This window comes from Ambystoma mexicanum, chromosome 8 (genome assembly GCF_040938575.1).
Source record: "Ambystoma mexicanum isolate Mex_15411 chromosome 8, UKY_AmexF1_1, whole genome shotgun sequence".
Taxonomy (NCBI): Eukaryota; Metazoa; Chordata; class Amphibia; order Caudata; family Ambystomatidae; genus Ambystoma; species Ambystoma mexicanum.
Window position 1 is genome coordinate 947,832,212 of NC_090929.1, and position 21,633 is coordinate 947,853,844.

Sequence of the window (21,633 nt, forward strand, 5' to 3'; positions counted from 1 at the left end):
GTTGTCAGGGTCCGGCTTGACTGAATTCCACAGGAGCTGATGCTGGACCCACAGACCCTCACCAGGAGTTCACCCCTCAACTCTAAAGTAAAAGCTGAGCTGAGAACCCCAAGAAAGGGAAAGGGGAATTTGGAGAAAAACGACGGAGACACTGCAGCCCTGCAACCTTCTGGTAGGCTCTGGTATCTGCAGTAAACAAATACACTTGGTTACGTATATGTTAATGCAAACTTCTTTTCTTAAATTATTTTTAAACAGACTGTAGCTTCTTTACCTCTTAAACCTCTGTTTAGGACTTCGAGGTCTGTATGGAATAGCTGGTAAACTATTATCATGCTTTAGTGCATATTGTCTCTGGCCATTGAAGTCTCTTAGAATCCTAAAGTAATGACCCTTGCAAGCACCTTACGGACTTAGACATTCTTCTTTGCTTTTAAAGTTCATTTAACTCTATGAAGTTTGAGTTTTAAATGCTTTTGCGAAATTCAGTCTCTTTGAAGTATTGAATTCCCATTTGCGTGAAAATTACATTAAATAGAAACTCAAACTTCCTTGAATGCTGCTCTCCTTCTGCGTGTGAACCTTTTCTTTACACGTACGAACGTATAGTTACTTTCTTGACGCGCGATTGCGATTAACACGCGAAATCACAAGACGTAAAAAATTGTCCTTGCGTAGAAAAATCACACACGCATCTTAACAAATCTACGCACGCGTTAAATCACGTGTACACGCTGAAAAAACAACTCGCGCTATGTTAAAAATGGACTCGGGCTCTATCGCAACCGCACACACGCGGTTATACACAACGTCACTCACGTGAAAAAATTGTACACGTGTTAAAAACAACTTGCGCTTAGTTAAAATGGACTTGCGCTCTATCGCTCAGCATACTCGCGCACTTCCAAAACGACATTACTGAAGTCGCGAGAACTCGCACATGCCTTAAACAGTCTTGAAACATATTTCACGCAATTAACAACTTTTAAACTTGAGCGCACAGTCTTTACACTTGTTTCCTTATTGTAATAAAACTGTAAAACGTCTTTTCAATCAGTAAACTTTAAAACTTGTTAACACTTTATGTTTCTTATAAGAAAAATGGAAGTTCACTGTGAAAATCTTTAAGCTTTTAAAATGAACGCTCCCACCTGATGTCTTCTTATTTACTCTGGCTCAGCAAATGATTTTCTTACTACTTTTGTAAATCTTCTGAACTCTGAAAGGCCTTAATTAAGGAGCTTAACTAATATACAACCAGGCACTGAATTACTATGGATGAAAGGCAGTTTAGAATCTTGCTCACCTCCCAAGAATCCAACCCATTATTCTTTCCACCAATCAGACAAACCAAACATATCATTGTTCCTTTAACCAATCAGCTTAAGTTTCTTTCTCTCCATCTTGACTTGGGCAACCACAATGTTAATTCTATGTACAAACTCTTCCTGATTACTACTCCAGCCAGCCCTGACAGTAGTGTGCTGGCAGCAGTGTTTGGGGAAAAAAAAACTTAAACTCCCCATCTCCAGCATTGGATCTTTCATGGATTCACATGCTGTGAATATTTCCCGTCGTCCGGCTGAGAAATCCTCGGTAACTTTAACATAGCGTTTTCCTATGGAAAACTTCGACAGTGTCCTGTCGACGTCTTTTTGGGTGCTTTAGGCTGCACTAATAGGACGCCCGGTATAAATAGCCCAGATCCCGTGGCTTCCCTTCAGTTTTCAACCATCTCCAAACTGTTGGGATCACCTTGTGTTTTCTCTCGAGAAAGTTGCTTTTCGTGTTCTACACATGCTTTCACTGATCTTTGCATTTATAGGCCCATCGTGTCATCTGTGGGCCTGAAGAAATCGTTTAGGCCATGTGAGACATGCGGCCTCAAGAACATATATGAAGGGGATGGGCATGCGGACTGTCTGTATTGCCTGTATCCCAATCATTCCACGGACAACTGAGCTTTGTCAAGGCTTCTCCCAGAAGACGCTGAAGAACCACAACCGCCGGTTTATTTGCTGGCTCAATGAAGGTACTTACCCGGGTTCAGAGGTTGGTTCGGCCCGCGGGGGCAAGTCTTCTGTTATGGCTGTGAAGTTGTCGTCTTCGCACCAGAGGGCAACGTCTGCGGAACCCCCCTCTTAGAAGCAGCGCACAGGGGTGCCAGTGTCAAAGTTGGTGAAAGGCGGCGAGTCGTCTGGATCCAGGTCGGGGCATCAGAGTAGCGGGTCGGGAGGCCCCTCTCTGGACGACCCAACAAGGACTGAAGTCGAGGGAAGTGAGTGCCAGGCCGGAGATGTCAGCGGTGCTGTCGCACAAGTCATCGCCAGCAGATAAGTAGAAGTTGAAGTCCTGACCATCTTCGTCGTCAACAAAGCTCTCATTGTCGAAGGACCGCCACAGGTTTTCCTCTTGATGCGAGTCTTCCAAGCATCGTTCTAGCTCCATGTCCAAGCGGTCTGCTTCGCCGGAGAAGGCCAGGCCAGTGGCGGCCTTGGTTCCGTCACTGAGGGGTTAGTCTATGGAAGTCCCTCCGTCGATGGTGGTTGTGCTGCCTTCTATTCCATCGTCGACTAATGTGACGTCAGCACCGTCATCCACCGGGCTGGATGCCTCAACGACCAAACCGGCTGGTGTGCAGCTTTTGCAGTCCATGGCTCCGCTGGGGCCCGATGGTGGTCCGTTGATGACAGACAGACCGTGGCCGCCTGGGTCTGGCTTTGGGCCTTTGCTCGCATTGGAGATACTTGAGCAAGACCCCACGACATAATTTGGACTCCAGTCCAGAAGAAGAGAGTCAGCAGTTTTTCGATCCATCTGTACTGGACCTGCAACCGGCAAGGCCGTCCATGTCGGTAGGCCTAGGGGCTCTACCGCCTCAGTATCCATTGGTGAATCTGCACTCTGCAGAACACGTTACAGTCGCTGTTGGGACAGTTGGATGCGTGGCTCCCAGTCCCTCCGACACCGGTGGGTCCTGTGGAGCAGAATGTGACCGTTGGGCTGAGAGAGGAGAGTGCGAGTGCCCCTTGCCAGGGCCTCCCGCGTAAGTCGCCTACGGTTCATCCACCGGTGCCATCTCCAGTAGGTTTCACCCCTCCCAGGGGCCATTCAGAAGAAGGGGAGCTTCTGGATTCTGATCCAGATAGTGTTCCTCTTGACACTGTCGAGGGTGTCGTCGTCGCGCGGGCATATATGTGGGCAGCCATTCCCGCCGAATGATGTCGGCGCTTTTCATGCTATGATGGCGAAGATTTGTCAAGAATTTGGCCTTACTCCAGAAGAGGAACGCAAGGGCTGTTTTCTATTTGATCACATGGGGAAGAGGCGGAAGGCGGTCTTCTCTGTCCCCATTTTGGACCACATGTGGCAGGAGGGTCTGCGCACGATGTGTCATTCATTCTCTAAGCCAGCGGTAAAAGGCCGCTTGGAGAAAAAGTTGAAAGCGCCAGAATATTTGCCCAAGTGCCTCACGTCGCAGCCCACTCCGGAATCGGTGGTGGCTAGTCGAAAGGCGCGTAGTCAGCACAAGTGTGCGACGCCCCCAGACAGTGAGGGCCGTAAGCAGGATGCGTTCGGCAAGAAGGTGCTTACAGTAGGCGCTACAACAGTCAAGCGGCCAACTCCTTGGCCATAATGGCTCTTTACGACAGGGAAATGTGGCACCGGTTGGCTCCACTCTTGGATCATCTAGCTGAGCAACAACGGAAGGAGGCTATGCTGCTCGTTTGGGAGGGGGAATAAGCCTCCAACCACAGCATTTATATTGCAGTTGACCTAGATGAATCCGGGTTCAAACAGAACAATGGGGTTGTTCTCCAGAGGCAAGCCTGGCTGCGCTGTAGATTTTTGGCTGGAGGTACAACAAAGTGGTGGACATGCAATGTGAAGGTGAGCAGCTGTTTGGGGGTAAAATTGACGAGGCATTGAAAGGGATGAAGGAGGACTGTGATTCAGCGAGATCACTGGGTACGCTCCAGAGTGGATGTTCTTTTTGCCACTTTCGGCATTTCGAGGGGCCTCGGGGAATGCCAGATTTGCGGGCTCCCGTGACAAAGGCTACGATCGCCCCAGTTACTCATCCTAAGGGTTCCGATGTTTTTTCCAGTCCGCACAGAGGAGCTAGGACTACCAAGCGCAGTGGAAGAGGGGTCCAACCGCCTCAGCTACTAAAGGCTGGCAGTCCAAGCCTCAGCAATGACTGCCATATTGGCAGTCAACTAGGGGGCAGAGTGGCGCAACACGTCGATGAGTGGAGTTTAATCACGACAGACCGTTGGGTGCTAGATACAGTACAATACAGCCACTAACTGATCCTGGAACAAGGACAGGGGATGGACTCCCAGTATTTTGTTGGAAAGTGGCACCCTATTCTGGACCCTTCGGCCGTTGAACAAGAATCTCCAACGCCTGAAGTTTAAGATGCTTACGTTACAGGACGTGATATGCTCTGTCCAGCCAGGAGAATTTTTGGCGTCATTGGATCTCCAAGACGCTTACTTCCACATCCCGATGCTTCCCAAACATTGCAAGTTCCTGCGCTTCGTGGTCGGTGAAGATCATTATCAGTTTCGGGTTCTCCCTTTTGGCCTCAAGTCGGCTCCCAGGACGTTCACCAAGTGCCTGGCTCCGGTGGCTGCCTTCCTCCGCAGGGAGGGGCATCATGTGTATCCGTACCTGGACAACTGGTTGGTCAGAGGCACAACTCCACAAGGGACGTTGTTAGAATCTCTCCATGCATCGATGCTCCTGTTACAGAGGCTGGGCTTTGCCGTCAGCTTCGCAAAATCTTGTCTGACGCCATCCAGGGACTTGGTTTTCCTCGGAGCCCAATTTCATACACAGCTCAATCGGGTGAAGCCATCGGTCGACACAATTCAGAAGCTCATCTCCAGGGCGGCCTCGTGGGGGCCAGGATGATCGGTCACAGTTGGAGGTTACATGCGGAGGCCCTGCGGTGGTGGACTCGCTCAGGAAAGATTGGAAGGGGCATGCCCCTAGTGGAGCCAGACTTTCAGTTATCCGTTGTGATGGACGCGTCCCAGGTGGGGTTGGGGGGGGGGGGGGGGGGGTTGCACCTCGAGCAGTTTCAGGGTCAGGGCTTATGATCCTTCAAGGAGGCGTTGTTACACATCAACATTCTGGAGCCGAGAGCTGTACACTGGGCTCTGAAGTCTTTGCTACCTCTCATTCAGGGTACAGTGGTTCGAATTTTGACAGACACCATCACAATGCTTTATCTGCGCAAGCAGGGTGGCACGCAATCCCAGCCTGTGTCCCGGGAGGCTCAGGCGGTCTGGCATTGGGCCATTGCTCACAAGATTCACATTAACGCTTACCATTTGGCAGGTATTCAGAATGTTCAGGCGGATTCTCTCAGCAGAGATGCAGGTCAGTTGCACGAATAGAAACTGAAGGATGCCCAGGTGGTGAGAATTTTCAAGAAATGGGGGTTGCCCCCTCTGGACTTGTTCGCCAGCCCAGAAAACAAGCAGTGACCTCTCTTTGCCAGCAGGGTGACCCATCCAGACTCGATGGGGAACGCGTTCTCGTTCCCGTGGACGGGCCTGTTCGCGTACGTGTTTCCTCCGTTTCCTCTAATCCACAGTACGATCCAGCTGGTGTGTAAGGTCCAGTGCAGGGTGATCTTGGTGGCCCCATTCTGGCCCAGGCAGACTTGGTTCTCAGATCTGCTTCACCTCGCGGTGGACGACCCGCTTCATCTGGGGTCGCAGTCGGATCTGCTATCGCAGGAAGATGTAAAGGTGTGGCATCACGACCCAGCATCCCTCAGGCTGGCAACGTGGCTCCTGACCACTCTGAATTTGGACATCTAGGGATCCCGCAGGATTGTTGTCGGATCTTGGCAGCAGCAAGGGCGCGGTCTACCAATGTGTCTTACAGTCGAAAATGGAATAGGTTCTGTCAGATGCATAGACAGGGTAGGGCCTGAGCAGGACAGGCCCACCCAAAATCTGTAAATGCCCACTCAGCAGCACTGTGTGGTCGTTTACAGAGGTTAATGCAACTGTGGTAGGCCCAACCTCCATAGATTCAGGCCCCACTTGTTAGGCAATCCTGGTTTCGCCTCTGGGTTCCGTGCCTGGTGTGCCGAGCAGCAGGACTTGCGGCCTTCAGAGGCGGCACCAGCTCAGATCCTCCCTTATCTTCTGCTGCTGGCGAAGGGGGGCCTGGCATTGTCGTCGATCAAGGTGCATTTGGCTGCCATCTCCAGGTTCACGAGACGATGCAACTCTACACCTCTGTTCAGTGACAGGTTGGTCAAACACTTCCTCAAAGGACTTTTCAGGACATTTCCCCCGAAGAAGAGGTTTGCTCCAGTATGGAGTCCCAATGTGGTTCTCTCAGCTTTCATGAAGTCGCGGTCTGAACCTATGTCGACGGCGACACTGAAGTTCCTCTTGTGGAAAGTCGCTTTTCTGGTGGCTGTTGCATCTGCTCGGAGGATTTCTGAACTGCAGGCTCTGGTCATCAAATCGCCGCATCTGCAATTCATGAGGCACAAAGTTCTCCTGTCTACTAATCCTCACTTTATCCCTAAAGTTCCGTCGGAGTTTCACAAAAACTCTACAGTTGCCTTGCCCACTTTCTTCGCTAAGGCTACCACTCCTGCGAAAAGAGTGCCGCTTCCCTGGACGTCAAGAGGGCGTTGAAGTTTTATCTCGACCAACCTCAGCCTTCAGGAAATCAAGACAGCTGTTTGTTGCTTTTGGCCCCTCCAAAAGAAGCCAGTCAATTTCTAAGCAAGGACTTTCCCGTTGGGTCTCCTCTACAATTTCGTTTTGCCACGGGAAGGTTGACAAGCCTTTGCGGGCCGCTCCTAAGGCCCATTCTACAAGATCCACACCGTCATCTGCGGCGCTGTGGGTGGGTATACCGTTCAGTGACATTTGCCAAGCTGCATCCTGGGCGGTGTCGCATCCCTTCACCAGACACTACTGTCTGGGATAACAACATGTGGAAGATGTGCAGGTGGGACGGGCAGTCCTCCAAAGCCTGTTCGAATAAGGTAGGCCCTGCAGCTTCCAGGGTTTTTGCTTCGTCTAATGCTGTCCGTTTATCATGCCTGTTGGATGGTGTTCATTGTATTGTTGACTTGAACCTGGGGTATGGGGTTTTGGTTTGCCCGTCATGCACCACTGGGTTGTCATACTGCTATGTAATATATTCACAGCATGTGAATCCATGAAAAATACCAACGCTGGAGAAAAGGAGTTACATGTAAGAAACTACTCCCTTCCTCATGTATTCCATTTTTGTGCCCTACTACTGCTGAACCAGCATGTCTGTGCCCTGAATTTGGGTCAATACTTGATGACCCATCAATGAAAATCATGTCCCCTCCTTCAATTCACTTCCTCTTTTACCAGGGTTTGCCTTAATTTCTGTCCATGCATGCCACACAGCCATGTGTAGTCTCCATCTATTGGTTCCGCAATGAATTCTACTGGGTTAACTGCCCTGCATTTGACAAATTATATTGCAGGATGTGTCAATAGGATTTCATGCCCTGATGCTCTGTGAGTTGTCAACGTTGATTTGGACCTTTCTAATACTGCAAACAATGCATGTTCCACATACAAAACTACTGGACATCCCATTATTATTGTTGATGCTTTCTCAATAGTGAACACAGCGGCAGCACGTGTCTGCATAGTGTCCTTGCATTACTGCCTTCAGTGTCCCACTGTAAAATGCCAGTGGCATGTGTCCCTGTCCCTTCATCTGTGTCATTATGGAGGTCATTACATTACCGTCTGAGTGAGAAAACAAATTAAACTTCTTTCCAATTGGTCCTAACACTGGTGCATGTGCTGTTCATTCGTGAGTGCAGCAAAACTATCATTCATCTCAGCTGTCCATTTTATCTTACTTTTGTTGTTCTGAGCTTCCGTAAGTGCTTGAAGTAGTGGTCCGGTGTATGTGGAATAATCAAAAACCCATGCCCTGCAATGATTGCATAAGCCCAAAAACTGTTACATTTCTTTCAATGTCTTTGGTTGATGTGTTTTATGTATTGCTTCAACCCTCTCTGGTGTTATTTTTCTCCCATCTGCTGATACAATCTGCCCCAAGTAAACCACTTTGGTTTGACAATACTGCAATTTTTCTCTATCCACTTTATACTCCTCGTCAGCCAGTAATGTTAATAGTGTTAATGAATCCTGCCTGCATTCATCTTCTGTTGTGCTGCACACTAAAAGATCATCCACATATTGAATGATTGTACTTGCTACCTGCAAATTACTCAAATCCATTTGTAGTACTCTTAAATATGGTGGGTCCCTCACAGTACTCTTGAGGCATTCATGTGTGTTCAAATCTGGCCCTGCGATACATTAACGTGGTAAGATTCCTTGAGTCCGGATGCAGGGCAATGGAGAAGAAAGCATTCTTCAAATCTACTACTGTGAAGTAGCGTGCCTCTGCTGGGGTGCTGCAGAAAATTGTAGCTGGATTTGGAACCAGTGGAAATTCTGCTTCAAGCACATGGTTAAGAGGGGGGGAGATCCTGTATGAAACACCACGCCCCTCCCTTTGATGTCTTAATTGAATGTATAGCCATGTTGCAAGGCAATGTGGATTCTTGTACGGTACCTTGCTGCCATAGGGCATACAGTGTCTCATATATGCCCTCATCTGCGTCTCGTGAGAGGGTGTATTGCTTCACTTGTGGCAGTAGTGGTCCCTCTTATTTTGATGTGAACTGCCCCGCCCCTTTCAGTATTTCACAAGGGGTCCTCTAGCCCATACTTTCTTTGGGACATTCTCCAAATCTTCCTGCATGTACTTTATCTCTTTTTTCACTTATTGTATCATCTGTGGTATTGCTCTTTCTTTTATCCAAATTGGAAATGTTATGTGCAATTCGAAAAAACCACATCACCCTCCTAATCATCTTTTGTAGCAAACAACTCTTTGTCTGTAACTCCCGTCAGTGTGGGTTCTATGCACAATATTGATCGCCACTCCATGTTATCGTCATCTGTAGCAACCGATATAATCATGTCTTTTCACACTACTACTTCTTCCAGGTATAGCAGTGTGTGCATGTCTGGTGTGATAGTCGAGGGGCATTGTGGTCTGAATATAAATTCATTTGACAGTCGAAAGACCCTTCCCTGTATTCCTGGGACCCAACCCAGCAGTACCTGGACCACGTACAAAACATCTGTGTGCGTGAGTATCCCTCTCAGTGTGCTGTGTACATAGTATGCCTGTATCAATACTGCCATCCTAGTCGGGTACATTCCAAGAGTGCTGCACACCATCCCTTTTTCTGAAAATGAAATTGTGGCGTTTAATTTGCTTAACAAGTCTCTTCCCAAGATGTTAATAGGTGTCTCTTTTGGATATAATAGTGGCGCTACAATGTGCTGCGTCCCTATTGTCAATGGTAGATCTTGTGTTAGAGGAACTGCTTGAATAATCCCCAAAAAGCATTGTGTTCCCAATTTCTTGATGGATAATGGGAACCCCTCCTTTTATGCAGGATCTAGTTGCTCCAGTATCCATTAGAAAGGAAAAGTCTCTCCGTCCTATTTGAACTGCTACCTCGGGCTCCTCTTCCAGGTCTTCAGTTACTTCTAGGACAGGACACACTCTTATTTCCTGTGGGCACCCCTGTTGAGAAAATATGTTTGAAGACGTGAAAGGATTTCCACTCACCACTGTGACCCCGGTGTACTGGGGCACCTCATTCTGTCCCAATATTGTCATATATCCCCCTTGTTGTACTACTGTAGTCAGTGGAAGCCCCCCCGTTGGGCGTGCGGAACACTAACAGGCCCCGAAAATACTGTTCCTTCCATGCTCATTTTCACCTGTTTTTTCTGCACCCGTTTATTTTGTGCTTTTACTGTGTTGTCCACGGCTTCCTTTTCTTTTTCCGGTTTTCTTTTACAATAATGCACAATGGTCGCTTGCATTTCAGGCCATCCCTTTGCTTCGATCCCTACTATATTTTTTCGAGTGAAGCCTGCACATCTGCGGGGAGTCCTCTCACTAGAATGTGATAGAATAGGGGTTTCTTATCGCCCAAGATTGTTTATTCTCTTGTGTCCACATCTCCTGAATTGATTGTATGTATTCTGCAGGATCTACATGTGCCTTCATCTTTTGTGCTAATATTGAACCCATATCTGAGGTGTCTGGATCCAGACCTCTCAGAGCCTTCCACACGTGTGCTCAAAAGTTGTTAAAAAGGTGCCAGTCATGTATGTCAGTGCTTAATTTCAATCCTGCATACCCCGCTTGTTGCCAAAATTTGTCACTACGTTCCCCCACCAATACTGCTAATAAACTCTTAATGTCCCCTATGGCTAGTGGAAAGCCCTGCTGTTTTCTTTTCGAATACATATATCCACTTGCTGGCCCCTGCCATTAATGAGGGTAAACTGTAGATCAAATTATCTCTGGCCATTGTTTGCCAGGGCACATATTGCAATTCCCCTTTTGCCTTCTGTAGAAGGGGCAACTCAGTGTGTGCTCCATGTTCCCCCCCAGACCTCCCCTTCATGGTCTCTTCGCTACGAAAATCCTTGCTTTTCTACTCCGGAGCCCATTTCCGCAGTTCCCAGTTTGCTTTTCCCTCTCAGTCTTCCCCTTCTTTTCTCCTCCTTTCTCTGTACTCATAAGTTAAATCAAAAGGTCGAATTCATCATCCCTACTGTCATTGTCACTACTGTCCTCCCAATCTGATGCAGTATTTTCACCCCCTGTTGTCTCTTGCTCGTCCTCTTCCATGTCCTGTCCCCAAATGTCCATTTTAAAATCGTATGCATCCTGCTGTCAATCCCTCCTTATCTTCCCCCATTCCCAATTCATTTCCTTTCTTTAGTTCCCTTTCCATTACTTTTTCCGCTTCTCTAAACATTGTACCCATTTGCTGCTGTGCGCTCTCTTGATGTCTGCTAAATATTTTGTACTCCCTTTCTCTTGAACGGAATTCCTGCTCAGTCTTGTTTTTCTTTGTCTTTCCCCTATCTGGAGACGTCAGCCGGGGGTTTGTGTATCCCGTCGCTAGATTCAACAATGATTATCATCTGTATGGAGGGGGTGGATCCCTGACTTTTTTCCTCCTCCTTGCTTTTTCTTTCCCTTAATTTCTTCATAAAGTTTCTGAAGACGTAAATATCCTGCCTCTTTAAGCTTTGCACTTTTATATGTAGCTTACAAGTACAAATACATACTGTCGATTATATCCTTTTGAAATGTTCCCTCTCTCTGGCCCATTTCTTCTACTGTGCCATTCACCCACTGAAAGTTGCATCGCGATATTGGGGCAACATTTTGAACGTGATCAAGGGGTGCATCCATCCATTGGGATGGCATTAGTGCATCCTCTTCCGGATTGTTATACTACTCTTCCTTCCCCCTTTTCTTCTTAACCCTTCTTATTAAAATCTTACAACTTTTATCCTTATTCACTTGCTTCCACACCCTCAATCTTATATTCCGCTTAACTTGTTCACCCCATTTCATTTGCACTGACCTTCTCTTCAGGCCCCGTCCTCTCATACCTCCTGTACCAAGTGTACATACAATGGCCCTCTCCACAGGCCTGCCTTGTTATCTTTGATTAGTAAACGAATGGCCCTATCCACAGACCAGCGACCTTAACAATAATGCCCCGTATTAGTATGCCGAGAGTGCAGTTGCTCCTCCCTTCGTTCAACCGTGCACCCTACACAAGCTACACAGCTCTTGCAATATTTACATGTTAGTTCTGCTCTGGCCCTTCCGTAATGTCCACAGCCACAATAAACAAAGAACTGCAACATTTTATCATGATAAACTGCTACAGACTCACAAAAACGCTAACACATATGCTTCAAACCCTTTTTCTTCTCTCTTCAATACACCTTAACCAAAAAATAAAATATGCAAATATAACAATTGCCTGCACCAAGCGTAACTCTTGTTTAACAAGGTCCAATACTTACTACGCAACCCTCTGCTCTAACTTACTCCCCATAGGATAAATGGACCTAAAATCTATGACTATGGCCGAGTCCTATACATCATCAAAATAATCCCTCATCCCAGAGCATTCAAGCATGGGTACACACACATATCCTTCTGAAATTTTCAAATTCTCTCAACATGGACGTCTCCCTTTAAATGCCTGCACCCCCTTCAGAGCAAGTGGGTGTTTAGACCAGTGCAGACCTTTGCAAACTCGGCCTCTACAATACCTCCTCGGTGCTGAGCTCTGAGTACTGGTCTGGAAACTCTGAGCCACACCCCTCTAGAGGCTGAGCTGGAATCCCCACGGCTAGTCAGGAAATCTGGAGTAACTCCCTGTAGAGGCCACCAAAAATGGACTGTGGGTTGCCTAAAAAAACTCACCAATAAAATTGCAAAAGTGATCCAAAAAGGGGTGTACACCGGGCAAGAAGTAAATTTATTCCAGGCCCAGGTGCTGCTGGGAAAGAAACATTCACACAGAACCAAATTGCAGGAAGAGCATTGTCAAAGAAACACCACTAAATCAAAAGCTTTTATAATCATCTAAGCTAATTAAAATCAAAACACATTGACACATTTGGTCCATCCTTTGAACGAAGATCATTGGAGCCAACATGTCATTTTGCTATATTTGGACATAAATTAGCCTGCAATGATTGGGTCCAAGAAATCTTACCACACCACCCTAGACCCCCACCTTGACAGACCAGCCCACAAATCCCACATCATGAAGCCAAGGTATTGAAACATTTGGAATGACCAGCAGTTCTTTATTCATCTGCTGCAGGTCATCCCCATCCCTTTCCCATGAGAACACTGTCCATAATGACACTGATAGAGCCTTGAACTAAAGACAAGTTACCATTTTAATGTTGCATTTTAAGAACACTTCAAACTGCTTCCCATATGGAGTTGTGTTAAGGGGCAATTTGAAACCACCATGTGACACTCAAACTGCCAGCAGACCAGTTTCATAACTAATATGCCAAATTATTAAATTATGTTATCTTTGCTGTCTTTCCCCTGTACCCATGAGCTCAGCTCCGTGACCTCGAAAGTATCATAAGTTGTTAATTAATTCCCTCTCGTACGATCCTGGGAATGTGTACTTTTGCAATGTGCTTTTAGCCCCTGTGGCTTCTCAGCAAATTAAAACATGCAAGTTCATTTCTATTAAAGCAGCATACTTTTAGGCCTGTTTACAGCACCTCCATCCAATGTTAAACCCTGCATACTTAACTGTAACCTATCTTTAACATTTATATGCTATCTCAAGTCGAACACATAAAATGATTTAGCAGTCAGTGAGTCTCCATACCCTTTTAGTGTGCTATTCCCTCAACTGATATGTGCGCGCCTCTTTATGCTAAGTTTGCATTTCCACCACAAAATAAAAAAGATTTCTGTTTTGGAAGGATTGAGATGCAAACAATGTGCACGCATCCATTTCTGGACGGCCAAGAGAGCGGATAAGAGGGTAGAGTGAGGGGGGGGGGGCAGGGGAGAGTTGCTAAAAGCTGGGAAAGGAAAATTAAAGAATCATCCACTTGATGAGGAAATAATGCCCAAAACTGGGGTAGGATGAATAGAAGCGAGTAATGGGCCAAGGACCAGACACTGAACTGGATAGGAGCAGGACGATTTGCTGCTCCAACAGAATGAATATGTTCCGCCAGAGAGGTAGGAATTAAACCAGTGTAGATCAACACAAGTCCTAACAGAGAAAGGGTAGACCAAAGGATTGAGTCATCTGTGTCAAAAGCAGCTGAGATCTCTGACATGGCTAACATACATTATTGTTAGCATGACAAGCTGAAAGTAATGAATTAGTGACATGAGGAGGAGCAGATTCAGTAGAGTGAGAAGGACAGAAACTTGATTGGACAAGTAGGAAGAAGAGGCGAGAATTAAGACCAAGGTAAAATGCCAATTGTGAGTAAACTACCCATTTTAAGATTTAAGAAAGAAATGGAAGAAGGGAAACATGATGAAAATCAGGAGTAGAAGCACCCTATGATGGCTTCTTTAAGATGGGCGAAATGTTAGCATATTCATAAACTACCGTTTACAGAAGTGCTAACTTTAGTTGGGCGATAATTGTATGCTTGGCGAAAGCGCTACATAAATAACAAATCCTTATTACAGGATAAATACAAGATCAAAGATGTAGATTGCATAGAACAGTAAGATAGAGAATAAAAAGTGGATAGTTTCATTCAGAACCAAAGTAAGAGGATCAGATTGCGCTGCAGTTGGATGGGCCTCAAATAAAATGTGGGTAAGTTGGTGTTGGATAAAGGTGTGAAAGAGGGTTATGACAACAGCATAGGTCTTTTAGTAAAATATATGGCGGTGGATGAAGGGGAAGAAGAAAAATGAACAATGAGACTCAATATTGGATGTCAAAAAGTCAGACAAAGGAAGAGGATAAAGAAGAGTTAGGTATAGAAGGGGACAGTAATTTACTACAATATGGCATTAACACCAGATCCGACCAGCCGGAGAGGGTGTTAAGGCTATTAGCACCCCGGGTTTCCAATCTAGAATCCCAGGGGGTTGGGGGAGTTGTTAGGAAAAATGTATTTCCTTCAAGAAACGTAACGCCCGGCTCGTCACGTTCCTTGAATGAAAATACTGGCAAAAGATGGCCGCCATGGATCTGGAAGGCCGGTCTCCATAAGGAGCCCCTCTTCCATGTCCATGGCAGCCGGCAAAGGGAGACTGAGAGAAGCGGCAGGGGTCATGCTGGCACAATCATGTAAGTGGGATTAGGGTTTCTAAAAGAAACCAAGGGAACACAATGGTGGGAAGGAGATGGTGCTGGGGCTTGGGGGGAAAGGAGCCATTGGGTTCCATGGAACGCGGGCTGATGTCAGCATTTTCAGGCCGTGATACGAGAAACCTGATTGGCTGCTCCCCTGCACCGAGTGCTAATACTAAATAAATGAGGATGATCCGAAAGTTCATATGCGATTAGCATAATGCGGTTTCTCAGTGAGAAATAGAGGGAAGAGAAGAAATAGCATGAAGAGAAGAGAGAATCTAGATCAGTGTGAAAGATGAATCAGATCTTTGGTGTTCCATGTGGCAGATCCCACCCGCTCGGAAGATGCAGCATTTCTTCTCATGACCAGCTCAGCAGACACAGTCAGTGTCACATTCCACAAATCTAACTGGTTAATGTGTGAACCTGATTTTTCAATTTTATGCATTTATCATAAAGATTGTACATCCCAATATTGGGCTGAGTACTCAAAATGGGCCCATTAATGGACTGCGTTGATGTATGAAATGTCAGGAGCTGTCAGATAAACTCTACAGGATTGAGCACCTGAATGTGCTTCCGGCAATAAAAGTCTCAAATGTTTAAAATAGTACAGGTTGGATCACAATAATGCACGTGATATCAAAAAACAGAGTACTGAAAACTTTCAGCTTCCACAGGTAGCATCAGCACTCGACCCACATGGACCCACAGACTGCAGTTCACTTATAGCACTTTATAGTTCATCACAGATGTTTCCATTCCAAATGCTGAGAACAAAAATCAATCAGCTACCACAAGCACATTTCAATTGCAGTCCTACTGCATGGCAGGGCCCGAATACATAATGTAGGATATCAAAATAAGAGTCAGAGTCACAAATTCCCCCCAGCTTCACTCCATTCAAACAAAATGCAGTCTTGCTCTGGGCTTTTGTGTTGTGACCAGAACCGTTGATGTGTAAAATGTACACTGTTCTTGATGCAATGATTGAAGATTTAGTCTATGTGTGCATCTGCATTTCTCAAACAAAAGGTAACAAACACTAGAACAGGGCAAGTCAGAAACGTAACAAATATGAATAATAAAGACGAGGGAACACCAGAGACAGTTTTATACAGGTGTTGAAATACTAAGTGGTATTATTGTCCAACTAAGAAGGATTTTAGAACTCTAGATGGGCACTCAGACTACAGTATCTCTGGCACATACATTTCAGAGGTAAGTATTATTATTGTTATCATTCTTCGTTTCTTATCCCACGCAACGCGCCCACAGGCCTCAGTGAGCACAATGAAATCGGATGGTGTAAATGGAGTCAGTGAACAAGTGTGAGTTGTTGGAGATATGGGTATTATGACTAACTTAAAATGAGACCCAGTGGGAGAAATTAAGAGTGTTTGAAGAGATAGCGTGCATGAAAAGGTAGAACATACCACAAGAGAATTTAAAAGGTGAGAGAGGCAGTGACACAGAGGGAGGGTGAGAATGAAAGTGAGAGCCTGAAGCTAAATGGTGTACGAGGGGATGATGAGTGAACGTAAGATGCAAGGAGCAAGTAGGTAAATGGAGGCAGTAGGTTCTGAGAAGGGGGAAATAGAATGGAGTGTTCAGTTACTATGGCTGTATAAGGGAGAGGAGTTGGAGGTGAAGTGAATCTATAAGGAATTTGAGAGGACTATGAATTTGGAAAAAAGATCAAGACATCTCTGAATAAACAACATTGAACAATGAAATAACTGCCAAGGTTACTTGCTCTACATTGATGGAAACAAAAGGTCATGCAAATTAACATAAATGCACAGGAGTCACAGTATGCTTTAAAAGATTCCACTTTACCAGGTGCAATGAGTGAGTGCGTGGTCACTGGCACTGGTGTTCTGCTCATGGAATTTCCTCTGTTCTCTGCACCGTTAAGCATGGCATGATTGGGTTGGTGCTGTGGGTCCACTTTTTTCAGGTTGTCAGGGCCATCGGCTTGGCCGCCTTTGGCCCCCAGGGTTGGGCTGTGGCCTCCCATCTTACCCTGAGAACAGTTGGGTGCCAGCTGGCCATTGCCTGGTGCAGGTTTCATGGCCAGGCTGGGGAGCTGTGACTGGGAGGAGCTGACACATGTTGTCGTTGGCTGGCATCTGATGGCCAAGTTCTGTACCTGAAACAAGATTTAGAATGATGAAGATATGGATGCTCAAAACCGATACTTGCACATTCTGTTCTATATCCCGCCAAGATGTTCAACTTGCCTTGCACACAAATAGAAGCAGACTGTGGACTCTTTCAATGTCCATCTCAGTTTTGGTCCAAGATTAGACATCTCTATTACATAGCCAGGAAGCGCTCAGGACCATCCTTTTCATTCATATGGGTTTTCTCTGTATGGTGATGTTTAATGGATGGCAGTACCCTTGCTTAGTACTGTTCTGTAACTGAAACTGTCAAGATAAATGATTTGGAAAGCCAAATGTCCTGACAAGATGGCGGCCATTTCATGCGAACTACAATACAGACTCTTTCAAATTTGTATAAAGGTTACTGATGCACAACTAAAGTCCACCAGTTGTAAACTCTAATTTTCCTCTCCCCTGTTGGTGGCTAGCCCTAGTGTAAGCATTAAGAGTCTTGTGGATTACGCATTTTAAAACTACACTCCAGCTATTCATGTTGGCCAAGTCAGATGGTTTAGACTGCTGGGTGAGAGTGAGGGCTTGGATTACTGATGCAGCATGCGAAGACTGAAAGCGTGGGGCCCAAGACAGACACAGACTTTAGTACCTGTAAACCTTAACTTTGTGCTTTGGTTTACCAAGAGGAAAGGCAGGAAACTGAAGTAGCAACAGACACAGTATGCAAATAAGTCGTATTAACATCGGCCAATTGATCCGATTCATATGACGGAAGGGGAAAGCACATACTAGGAACATACAGAGTACCCTGAAGTGAAGGTTTGGAATGCAAATGCTGTTAAAGTTACTTGGGTCAACCTGCAAAGGTACAATATTGATGTTGCAATTAAGGGGAAAGGACATTTTATTTTCCCGAGCAAAGTGGCTTAAAGAGCCGTTATTTCCCCTAAAGATTATATGTATGCTCCAAGAGTGTTGGACAGTTAACCACAGGTGACTTGTAACAACCAAGCTAGCACCGAATGTGGCTGATAACCTGTACCTCACAATAGACTGCTGCCCCACCGGCAGAAGATGGGAACATCTTTCAAGGGAAACCACCATTTTCACTTCACCATAAAGAGGGAAGAACACTTAAAGCTGACCACTGCTACCCTGATCTATGAAGCTTCTATTAAACCACCCAGACGAGTGCCATTCCAGTCCTCAAAGAGGTTCAGTCCACCTCTTGAAGAAGACTGTCACTTTAGTTTTACTGAGTGGAGACACCTCTACAGATGGCAAAGACAATCATTCCAACCCTTAACTATGAAACGACAGCACCATGCCAGGAAGAAGCAACTTTCCCAGCTAGAGATAATAAATGCCCACATGATCGCATAGTGTCTGAAGGAGCGAGGGAGACTGGCGTTAGGAGAGAAAAAGAACAACCTACCATGCATGTCTCAGGCCTTAGACATCCTGCAACCTCTAGCCTGCATCTGATCCCATGGGTGCTCATGGGTGATGCTGTAGTCGTATAGAGCTGTGTGTTGATCCAAAGATACATCGTGGTGGAGGTAGCACAGGGTAAAAAAAAAAAGGGGGAAACAGGGCGCAAGTTTTGTTATTATTAATTTTTAAGTGGCCCTCCTACCATCAACCTCAGCAGCAGCAAAGGCCAGGTTGACATTTTTTGTGTTTGAATCTGTAACTCTAATGGGTGCATGAACTACACCATAGCCAGTGGATAGCATTTCATCGCAGAAAACCCATCAGTGGGTATTTTCTATTTATGAGTGTAGCTCATGTGAATAAGTGTCGGTATTCCATCCTATGCAATATCATTAAGAGTATGTGAATTGGAGGAGGCCTGGTCTAAAAGAGATGGCATGGTCTTTACAGATGACTGTGGTGCCTCTAATAAAGTGTACACTCTTGGAGAGGTTGCGGGTTCTAAAGAAAGATGGGTGGCCAGAAATACCAGCTGTGGTGCATTAAAAGACTAGTCTGCAGGAGAAAGCAAGGTTTCTGAACATACAGGTGTGGGGGATGAGAATTCATGGGGCTGAGGGGCAAGTTTGTAGTACTCATCAGACGTTGAAATCCCTTCAAACTGGGATACAGTAGGGGCAATGGAAACAGTGTGATATGCAAGATGAGCAGTGATGTGGTTGAAGGTTGGAAGCATGGTAGATGGCCTATGAAACAGGAAATGTGGCTTTTTCGTAGTTCAGGAAATTGAAAGAAGCATTATGTAATGTAGGAGCTATAGGCGGCAGGAAAAGGTAAGATCTTGAAAGTATGGATGTTGGTCTATGGAAATTGTATGTGGTAGACCTCACCACTTCCATGCGGATGCGTGTGCATTTTGAAGTTAAGACTACTGGACACTGCAGTTCTCCATAGTGGTGAAATCCTTCCCACAGTGGCCACTGATGTTCATCAGCTCTGCTGTGGAGAAGGGGGAAGTTTGGGCTTTACATTCAATCATCCCTTGTCCTTTCATCAGAGACTGCCAAAAAAGGCTGTTAAAAGGTACAAATTGAGGGAATACCCCAAAGACCTTTAAGATTGCTAACCTAAGCACCATGTGCGTCAAATAATTTTCCATTGAGGACATGGCCAGTGACCAATTTCACATACAGCACAAAACCAGCCCTCCGCTGAAATGAATTTCCCTTCATTAATGAATTTCCCTTCATAAATCAACCGTAGTCAAATTTGCAAATGATGAACTGGCATTGAAAGGCCCTCTAACCGTGGCCCTCAATATTTATTCATCAAGTCTTTCAAGACATCATGCTGGCCTGGTGCACAAAAGGCAATGTGAGCCGTTGTTGTGGCTAACAAAGAAAAGGGTCATCTATGGCGGGAAAAATAAAACACATTGGTGAAGGTAGGAAGCAGAGCGTGCTCTCTCCATGATCCCAAAGGATCTATTGGACCAGATGAATTGTGAGATCCTTATATAGAAATAATATTTTGCAGAAAGAAGTCTTCAGAAGAAGGGAACACCTAGGAGGAAATGTGTTGTAGGCCGGGGACTGTATCTAATGGTGGGCTAGGTTTTATGCGAGGACGAGATATTTTCTATGGGCAAACATTTGGTCCATTACAGTTGGAGGTATTATCTACAGAAGAAGCTATGGTTTAAGCAGAGAAGTGTGATGCATGGACATGGTCGGCACAAGAAAGTCTGATCTATGGGGTGAACATTGTTCAATGCAAAGAAAATATTGTTTGGAGGCCCGCGAGTCTGGGTTTTAACACTTTGCCCAAAGCAGAGAGCACAAGTGTTCATAAAGGTTCTGCACACATGAAACAGTGGCTGCTGCATCAGATATATAAGAGTTGGATGAAGAAAGGTGCCTCGCAGTCTTGTGCTAGTCCATGCAGTTATATATCGTGCAAGTAGTGGTGGCATGGGCACGGACAAACCAAACCCCCAATAGAGGAGGTAGATGCATCACAGATCTGCCCAATAAAAGGGAAGGATAGATCGAAAATCCTCACAGAATAACTGGAAGATGCAGAAAGCAGCCTCACAGTAAAGCAGGTAAATGCTTGGAGCCAACTCACACTGGAGGAGACGGACTCATGGAGCAATCTCAGAGTAGAAGTGGTGGATGTATGGGCAACACCTAGAGGAACAACCTCCCATCAGAGATAAAGGATGCATGAAACAGAGTCCCTGTAAAGGTGGTGGAAACAAGTCATGGCCTCATAGTAGATGTGCTAGAGGCAGTAAGCATTCAAACTCAGAGTAAATGTGTAGGATGCCTGGAACAGCCTCTCAGTTAAGTTAATGAATGGATGGTACAGCATCCACTGGTTTGGTAGATGGGGAAGCCCCCCAGTAAAAGTGGTAGATACCTCGTACTGCCATTATTGGTGGTGGAAGCAGGGATCAGCCTTCTATTTGAGGTAAAGGGTACATAGGCCAACTTCTCAGCAGAGGATGCCTGGAACAGTTTTCCAGTAGACGTGGTGGATACACAGAATAGTCCTCCATTAGAAGTAGTGGATGAAGAGAGCAGTTACTAAGTAAGCTTGGTGGACACAGTGCATTTGCCCAGTAAAGGTGCTGAAATGCACAAATTAGTTTCCCAATAGAGGTCATGAATGCATGGCATATGTTGCTAGAAGGGGTGACAAAAGTCATGAAATAGCCTTCAAATAGAGGCGGTGAAGGCATGGAATACCTTATGAATACCAGGAATAGCTTCCATCCAGGAGGTGGAAAATGTACGGAATAGCTTCCTAGCAAAAGAGGTTAATGTATATGATAGCATCTGAGTGGCGGTAGCAAATGGGATAAAGAACTTCCCACAGAAGTGGAGATTGCAATGAATAGCTTCTTGGCAAAGGTGATAAATGCATGTAATAGCTTCCAAGCGGAAGAGGCAAGTGCATGGAGTAGCCTGGAAAAATGGATGCGGGCATTAGAAAAGTCAGAACACACATAGGGGTTGACCTGATGTAAAATATAATGACCTGGGTAGTCTGTATAGGAATGATATTCTGCCGATTATTACCACTTAAAGGAAAACACTTTGGGAAGCGTGCCTGGGGATCAAGATGTGCATAGCACTGGCCTTTGTTACTCACCAAACCTCTCCTTTTTCTGGTGTAATTCATAAAGCATTTACAATTTCATTTCATCGTGATAGCATTTGATGTGTGGGGTTTGGAAATTATTTATGGTGGAGGAACCATAGGATCCCATAAAGGATGAAGGGTATTCTTTGGATGAAGGGTATTCTTTGGATGAGC

At 45.7% G+C, this 21,633-nt stretch overlaps 1 protein-coding gene across 6 annotated transcripts in view; it reads right to left on the minus strand.

Annotated features, from left to right (window-relative positions):
- Positions 1-21,633, minus strand: part of PHC2 (polyhomeotic homolog 2) — a 1,003,431-nt gene that overhangs the window by 401,913 nt on the left and 579,885 nt on the right. For all 6 annotated transcript variants that reach the window (XM_069610853.1, XM_069610856.1, XM_069610854.1 and 3 more), the window contains one exon: positions 16,595-16,907. In XM_069610853.1, the coding sequence (XP_069466954.1) occupies positions 16,595-16,907 (313 nt within the window). The remainder of the gene's footprint in view (positions 1-16,594; positions 16,908-21,633) is intronic.